The sequence below is a fragment of the Lolium rigidum genome, chromosome 2 (assembly GCF_022539505.1).
Source record: "Lolium rigidum isolate FL_2022 chromosome 2, APGP_CSIRO_Lrig_0.1, whole genome shotgun sequence".
In the NCBI taxonomy this organism is placed as follows: domain Eukaryota; kingdom Viridiplantae; phylum Streptophyta; class Magnoliopsida; order Poales; family Poaceae; genus Lolium; species Lolium rigidum.
The window spans coordinates 240,843,914-240,852,151 of record NC_061509.1 but is presented as its reverse complement, the minus strand read 5'-3'; the positions used below and the strand labels follow the sequence as shown (position 1 = coordinate 240,852,151).

The window sequence follows — 8,238 nt, the reverse complement described above, 5'->3', positions numbered from 1 at the left end:
GATGGCCATCGTTGCGTCCCAACTAGGGGACCTGGCTAGGTGAGGAGGCCTTTCCATGTAGTAGTGGGAATCTGCGCTAGCATAGGGGGTGATCTTCCACGCTGCCGGTGGCCCCACTGCGCCGGCAGTCGCCATGGCTGATGTGGACATCACGTCCTACTCTTGTTGCGCCATCTCATGGGTGGCATGCATGTCCCTGAGCGAGCGCCGCATCCGCAACAACCTATATACTAGCCTTTGGCGCCAGCGCCACCATCGTCATGGTCGCGGCTGGTTGTCATCACCATCAAGAGCAAGACGTAGGTGACGTCGACGCAAGCCGTAGTTCTAGGTTTTAATTTATTTTTCCATGTCCTTTCTTTATTTTTGCCCATACGTATAATTATTTCTAGTGCGACATATTAATAGGAAAAAATGGGTCTAGCCGCTGGGTCCTAACCCAAACGTGCCAGGGGTGGACACAATGACTTTTTCTACCCACGGACCAACGCTAACGGATCACAAAAGACAAATTTCGTGTCTAAAATGGGTCGGCTGCTGAAGATGCCCTAATGAGACACTGTTGTATTGTGATCCAAATTCATATACTAAAGGGAGACTAACTTCTGACGAGCGGAGCGAGGCCCGTCGCCGGAGACTTGGGGCGAAGCGTAGCGGAGTCAGAAGTTAGCCCATACATCGTGCCCTACAGGGACGCCTGCGAGGGGCGGCAGCCCCCGCGGTACGGTACGGATCGTTGGCACCGCCTATATATACATCTTGTAAGCCGCCGGCTAGGGTTCATCAGATTATAAGATTATAAGTCACAGTTAAGTAGTGAGTTTGAGATGAAGGATCTTGGTGCTGCTAAGAAAATACTAGGTATGGAAATTACAAGAGACAGAAAATCTAGTGTGTTATTTCTTAGTCAGCAAAATTACATTCAGAAAAGTTCTTCATCGTTTTAATATGCATGATGCAAAGTCCGTTAGTACACCAATTGCTTCTCACTTCAAATTGTCGGCATTGCAATGTCCTAGTACCGATGAAGATATTGAGTACATGTCTCGAGTTCCATATTCTAGTGTCGTTGGTTCCTTGATGTATGCCATGGTTTGTTCTCGTCCCGATTTATCATATGCTATGAGTTTGGTCGGTCGATACCGGCTGATCTCGGTAAAGAACATTGGAAAGTCAGTTCGGTGGATTTTCGGGTACCTTCGTGGCACATCCAAAGCTTGCTTGAAGTTTGGCAAGACCGATGAGGGACTCGTAGGCTATGTGGATTCAGATTTTCGTTGTCGATTTGGATAAGAGAAGATCCCTCACGGGTTATGTGTTCACTTGTTGGTGGATGTCTTGTGAGTTGGAAGGCAACGTTACAAGCTGTTGTTGCCCAATCTACAACCGAAGCAGAATATATAGCAATTAATGAAGCTTGTAGAGAGTCTGTTTGGTTGAAAGGTTTGTATGCTGAGCTTTGTGGAGATGATTCTTGCATTAACTTGTTTTCTGACAGTCAAAGTGCAATACTAAAGATCAAATGTTCCATGAGAGGACAAAGCACATTGATATCAAGTACCATTATGTGCGCGATATTGTTGCTCTTGGTAAACTGAAGGTATGCAAGATAAGTACTCATGATAATCCTGCTGATATGATGACAAAGACAGTTCCTGTTTCCAAGTTTGAGCTTTGCTCGAGCTTGGTTGGTATAATTGTTTAGCACAAGTGGCTGTTGGCGCCAGCAAGTGTTTTTGCTTTGTTGTTCAGGAGATTGTTGAAGTTCATGCTACAAGATGGAATTTGTCTCAAGGTGGAGTTTGTTGTATTGTGATCCAAATTCATATACTAAAGGGAGGCTAACTTCGACGAGCGGAGCGAGAGCCCGTCGCCCGGAGGCTTGGGGCGAAGCGTAGCGGAGTCGAAGTTAGCCCATACGTCGTGCCCTACGAGGGACGCTCGCGGGGCGGCAGCCCCGCGGTACGGTACGGATCGTTGGCACCGCCTATATATACATCTTGTAAGCCGCCGGCTAGGGTTCATCATATTATAAGATAACCCACGGCGTTTGTAAACACCTCCCGATGTAGTGAAGTTTCTTGGGTGGCGCCGTGGTTTTTCCCCTTCTGTGTTGGAAGGGGTTTTCCACGTTAAATCTTGTGTCCCCTGCGTGTGTTCTTGTTTCGTTCTTCGTTATTTGCTTATCGCTTTTATAACAGACACTACTCATTTCAATGGTGGAGCCCAAGGGCTAGTCGAACAAACACCAATCTATACTTAAGCATCCTTCGGATCCTGTTGGGCTTCGGGCCGAGGAAAGCCCAACACTCGAAAACTAGGCTCAGGCCTTGCCAGAAAGCCAGAAAGCCTACATGCCTCTTCCTTACTTCTTCCATTTGAAATACACATGCCCGGTCCCGTCATCGGGTGAACGTTATTAGGCCTAGGCCCGAGAGGAATTTTGGGTGAGGCTACACATGTCCATGTAATTCCTCTTTGCCATAATATAGTTCGGTAAATTTTCACGTAATTCAAACTACACTAACAACAAATTTATTGATTTTTTTTCTTTTTTAATAAATGATGTTTTATCATTTAAAACGTTTAAGCATTACATTCGGTCTTTGCGCAACTAAGATACACCCAGCCGAATAATTCTAATATGTACCATGTCAAGATATTCCTCATAAAAATCTTGTGATATTGATATGGTATTCTAAATATTCATGTTTTTACAAATTTAATCAAAATTTACACGATTTCGGCGAGGGAGTACGTCCCAATCATCCACCGCGCACGGCTACATCGATTACAAGCGGTTCTTACGGGCCCACCGCAATAATCGACCAATACTGCGCTGCCACCAACACCACTTCACGTGAAACACGTCAGCTTTGCTAGTCCAGGCCCCACCGGTCAGCCGCACGTGTCGAAACTTCATCAGAAGAAAAAAATGGAAGGAAACTCTCCGCCGTTCCCTCCCCACTACTCGTCGTCTTCCTCAGCGCGGCGCTCTAGCTCGCCCCCTCTCGGCCTCCGAGCTCCACAGTCCACACAAGCCGCTCGCCTGTCTCCGGCCTCCAGCTCCTGGGCTCCCACCCCGAGCCGCCGCTAATCGTACTGACCGCAGATCTTTCTCCCACGCGCGCGCTTAATTTCCCTCGTGCGGCACCGCTCGCTGTCATCCTCGTCCGCTCTGCTCTGCCTGGTTCGATTTGCTACTTCGCTTCAACCCCCCGACGAACTCTCTGTTCTTGCGCGTCGTGTACCATGTCAGGGGCCATTGCTTCCTCGTCCGCGGCGTTCTTCTTGCTCCCTACCCCCTCCTCGTCGCCGCGGCGCCGGTGGAGCACGGTGAGCAGCGCGCTGCGCTCGTACGGGGCCGCCGGCGCCAGTCTGCATTGGGCGCGGCGCGGATTTTCGCGCGACGGAACGCCGCCGTGCGCCGTGGCGGCATCATCGCCGGCGGCCGGTGGTGAGGAGGGCGCGGCGAAGGCGGCAGGGCAGCGCAGCAAGCTCATGGTTGACACTCCTACTATATCTGCTGCCGCTCGTATCATTCCTTCTTTTCCGTTAGAAGCTTATGCACGGGCTTTGCTTGTCAGAATGGGGATTATTTAGTTCAAAAACCGCAGTTACTTTCCCTTTCTCGGAAATGTAGCATCACCTGCAGTTCTTGCCAAGCGTTTCTCATTCTGTTCTTCTACTAAGCGACATTACGCTTTAATGCTTTGCTATGCTGAATTTCCTGTGGATTACGTTGTGTACTCAGGCTGCTGAAAATGAGGATGCCGCATCGCCAGAAGCAGCTGCATCTGCACCGAAGCTTGAGGGTAGCGTTGCAGAGCAAAATGGGATAGCTGGAACCGTCTCCAGGGCCGAACTAGGTGGCAGTGTCCAAGTCTCAGAGTCGGCGGCTGCGGCGTCTGGCTATTGGAAAGATGTCGTTGTCGGAGATCAGGTTGGACCTAAGGTTGACACCAGTGGAGATTCAGAAGTGATGAGTTATTCGGATGACAGTGAGAACAAGGGGTCTGCTCCTTTGGCTGGGCCAAATGTGATGAATGTCATCGTTGTGGCTTCTGAATGTGCTCCTTTCTGTAAAACAGGTATTCATGTTTAAATTGAGCAGTTAGACTTGCCTTTTTTGATTTTCTGGACGCGAGCGGTTAGACTTAACATGTACCAAATTTATGCCTTTCTGCATTGTTCTGGCTAACTGATTAACCTGGTACCATGTACAGGTGGTCTTGGAGATGTTGTGGGTGCTTTGCCCAAGGCTCTGGCAAGACGAGGACATCGTGTTATGGTACTCTATTGCCTTTTCTCTTTTTTATTTGTCCTAGTCAGAAAAAAGAACTTAAGCATGCTGATTTAGCTGTTATGCACCGCTTGCTAGAGCAACTTTTCAGAGTTACTCTTTTTAGTTGGTGTGCAATATTTTTGTTTTACTATTTTTAGTTGGCGTGCAATATGTAGTAAAACTTACAATGCGGCATTGATTCTTCGACAGTCAATGTAAAATTTGATAGGAAAAAGAAGAAATCCTATGTTATAATCGAACTGTTCCTTTCTTTCTGTTTTATTTAGCATGTCTGAAATGGATGAGTTGAAAGTAGGCATTGCTTAACATGACACTTTTCTACGAGAGCCTTCATAAATTTGAATGTAGGGTATGCCTGGTGACCTAATTCAGAAAGTACTAATACAAGTATTTTGTTCAATTTCAGGTCATTATACCGAAGTATGGAGATTACGCCGAAGCCCGCGATCTTGGTGTTCGCAAGCGTTACAAGGTAGCGGGACAGGTATGTAAAACATTAAAATATGAGCAAAGAGTCCGCAGCATGCAATTAAAAGATTAAAGAATCATGATCAGTTCAGTGAATTAGATTCTTCTCTGGCTTGCAGGATTCAGAAGTGACTTACTTCCACTCTTATATCGATGGAGTTGATTTTGTGTTCTTAGAAGCCCCTCCCTTCCGGCACCGGCACAATGATATTTATGGAGGAGAAAGACCGGTAAACATCTATCTTCTATTCCTAGAGCTTTGTTAGCCTTGAAACTCAAACTGAATTCCTCTTGATGACATGTAATTGATGCTTGTGCATTTCCATCATTTATTGGCAGGATGTTCTGAAGCGTATGATTTTATTCTGCAAGGCTGCTGTTGAGGTACCTTCCCTAATTGTATTACTCCGTACTATAGATGTCTAAGAAATTCACCAAAAACCACTCTATGAAATAATTGTGTTTCATAGTTCAGACATAGACACAGTCTCTAATAATCATCTTTAGGAAAAAAAAAGTCCAGCACTCATCTGTACTCCAGCTTTTGTGCAAAGCTAGTAAAAGATCCATAGGAATCTAGAGTTAGCAGGTTTGCAGGTAATAGAAACTGAATGGAAAAACGGACGAGCACTGGTAACAGACATAGCATTATAATCACTGAGTGTGGCGTTTTGGAGCCCGGGCTACATCGAGCTTGTTTTTTGAAAAATTTAAAAACTGCACTTCATTCAAAAAAATCTGAATAAAATCCTAGATGCTGTTTATTCTTCCAACATGGAAATCTCTACTCAAAATACTTTGTATCCTTGGCTTCACAAAAATGACAAAATCTGACATCTTTTTTTTGCGAAAGGACAAAATCTGACATCTGAAGTAGTGAACGGTGCAAATTTTGAAATCCCCTAAATCTTTCAGGTTTATCATTTTTGCGAAGCCATATATATAGAGTTGATATTTTGCACGTTGGCAGAATACATTATTGTCTACATCTAGAATTTTCTTCAGAATTTTTGGAGCTTAAATATGTTATTTTTGAAATTTGAAAAAAAAAGCTACAAGTAGCATGAGCTCTAAAATATTTTTTTTTGTAAAATCACTACCATTGCTAGAACTAACACATACCAACCATATGATCTACTGGTATTCATTTCCTTGTGAAAATTATAAACACTTGTGTGTGTATATTAGTGATGAAAGCTTTTAAGGTTTGATTGCACATATTTACATGTGACATCAATTCAGGAACATAGCGAGTAACTTGAATTAATTTGGTCATAATAACTAACTATAACTCAAAGAAAAGGTAAATTAACCATGCAAATTATTTCTTAATATTTGAAATTTCGGCTGTGCCTTGGTCTTACAGATGAACTCTACTAGATGGTTTATCAATATATTTTTCTGAAGCAAGTTGACAACCCCAGCTGGGTTTGTTCCAGCAAGCCGCTAGTGCACCTTATTGATTAGCTTGTCTTAAGTCATAACAAACACAAGGACAGCTCAAGCTGTCAGTTTAGTTTTTTTTTCGAAAAGGAGCTGTCAGTTTACTTATTCCAGGGTAGATGAATTGCCTTCATGCTCTCACATTAACTCTGTACATTGCAAATGCATAACAATGCTCATCCAACCTTCAGGTTCCTTGGTACGCCCCATGCGGTGGTACTGTCTATGGTGATGGCAACTTAGTCTTCATTGCAAATGATTGGCATACTGCACTTCTACCTGTATATCTGAAGGCGTATTACCGAGACAATGGCTTGATGCAATATACCCGTTCTGTTCTCGTGATACATAACATCGCTCATCAGGTTTGCGCTCTAACTCCGAATTCATTTGAGCCATTAGTGTACCTTCTATTCTGAAAACCATTATTCTTCATTGCAAACCAGTTTAGCCGGAAACAACCAATCAATACTCAGAGTTTAGTCATGTGCTCACTATTCCTTCCTCCAATTTAGGGCCATCAGTAATGCTACCACAAACATTGATCAAAATTTATTGGCGACTAATATTGCTGCTTAATAAAGCTAACCAACAACGATATACCTCAGTCGTTGATCCATTATTTGATTACGTTGTCCTTGTTAGCCAGTTTTCTTTTTCAAACCTTGATGCCAAATGTATGCCTTTGCAGGGACGTGGCCCTGTAGAGGACTTCTTCAACATGGACTTGCCTGAGCACTACATCGATCACTTCAAACTGTATGACCCCGCCGGCGGCGAGCACAGCAACGTGTTCGCTGCTGGCCTGAAGATGGCAGACCGGGTGGTCACCGTCAGTCACGGCTACATGTGGGAGCTGAAGACGATCGAAGGCGGCTGGGGCCTCCATGACATAATCAACCAGAACGAGTGGAAGCTGGACGGCATCGTGAACGGCATCGACACGGCCGAGTGGAACCCCAAGGTGGACGTGCACCTGCACTCGGACGACTACACCAACTACACCCTGGAGACGCTGGACACGGGCAAGCGGCAGTGCAAGGCGGCGCTGCAGCGGCAGCTGGGCCTGCAGGTGCGCGACGACGTGCCGGTGATCGGGTTCATCGGGCGGCTGGACCGGCAGAAGGGCGTGGACCTCATCGCGGAGGCGATGCCGTGGATCGCGCAGCAGGACGTGCAGCTGGTGATGCTGGGCACGGGGCGGGCCGACCTGGAGGACATGCTGCGGCGGTTCGAGGGCGAGCACCGGGACAAGGTGCGCGGTTGGGTTGGGTTCTCGGTGCAGATGGCGCACCGGATCACGGCGGGCGCTGACATCCTGCTGATGCCGTCGCTGTTCGAGCCGTGCGGGCTGAACCAGCTCTACGCGATGGCGTACGGGACCGTCCCCGTGGTGCACGCCGTCGGCGGGCTCCGGGACACGGTGGCGCCGTTCGACCCGTTCGGCAACGCCGGGCTCGGGTGGACGTTCGATCGGGCGGACGCCGGCAGGATGATCGACGCGCTGGGGCACTGCCTGAACACGTACTGGAACTACAAGGAGAGCTGGAGGGGACTGCAGGCCCGCGGCATGTCGCAGGACCTCAGCTGGGACCACGCTGCCGAGCTCTACGAGAACGTCCTCGTCAAGGCCAAGTACCAGTGGTGATGCACTGATGCCTCTCCTCCAATGCACGCACGGAGACGGTCGGAATGGCGTTCAGGTCGCTCTTCCGACGATCACACACTGGCGCCCCGGCCGGAGTAACTAGGGGGCACATGCACAAGGGGCAAGTAGTGAGCCGAACCCGCGGTGCCGCCCAAGTTTGGGATCACTTCAGCCAGGTTTCCATGTTTCTGTGGATTTACAGAGTTGTAGGCGATCAAAATAGATATGCATTGAGTTGGAAAATGGGGATGTGGTGGTTTTGCACTTTTGCTGCGGACTAGTTGCTGTTGCGGCGGTGTTGCTGTTTCCTGCTGATGTTGTAGTGGTACGCGTTTGTTTTTTTAATTGAAAAATCGAGCGATTGTATTGAAAA

The 8,238-nt window shown here is 47.1% G+C and overlaps 1 protein-coding gene across 1 annotated transcript; it reads left to right on the top strand.

Annotated features, from left to right (window-relative positions):
- The first annotated feature begins 2,968 nt into the window (after positions 1 to 2,968).
- On the top strand, positions 2,969 to 8,026 carry LOC124693175 (soluble starch synthase 2-2, chloroplastic/amyloplastic-like). Its single transcript, XM_047226641.1, has 8 exons — positions 2,969 to 3,504; positions 3,755 to 4,091; positions 4,227 to 4,291; positions 4,713 to 4,790; positions 4,894 to 5,004; positions 5,114 to 5,158; positions 6,409 to 6,582; positions 6,909 to 8,026. The coding sequence occupies exons 1-8, from the start codon at positions 3,253 to 3,255 to the stop codon at positions 7,863 to 7,865; spliced, it is 2,019 nt and encodes a 672-aa protein (XP_047082597.1). The 5' UTR covers positions 2,969 to 3,252; the 3' UTR covers positions 7,866 to 8,026.
- Positions 8,027 to 8,238: the final 212 nt, after the last annotated feature.

Coding starts and splice junctions, on each gene's coding strand:
- LOC124693175 (XM_047226641.1), top strand. CDS start 3,253: ATGTCAGGGGCCATTGCTTCCTCGTCCGCGGCGTTCTTCTTGCTCCCT. Junction 5,005..5,113: donor TTTATGGAGGAGAAAGACCG/GTAAACATCTAT, acceptor ATTTATTGGCAG/GATGTTCTGAAGCGTATGAT. Junction 5,159..6,408: donor TCTGCAAGGCTGCTGTTGAG/GTACCTTCCCTA, acceptor TCCAACCTTCAG/GTTCCTTGGTACGCCCCATG.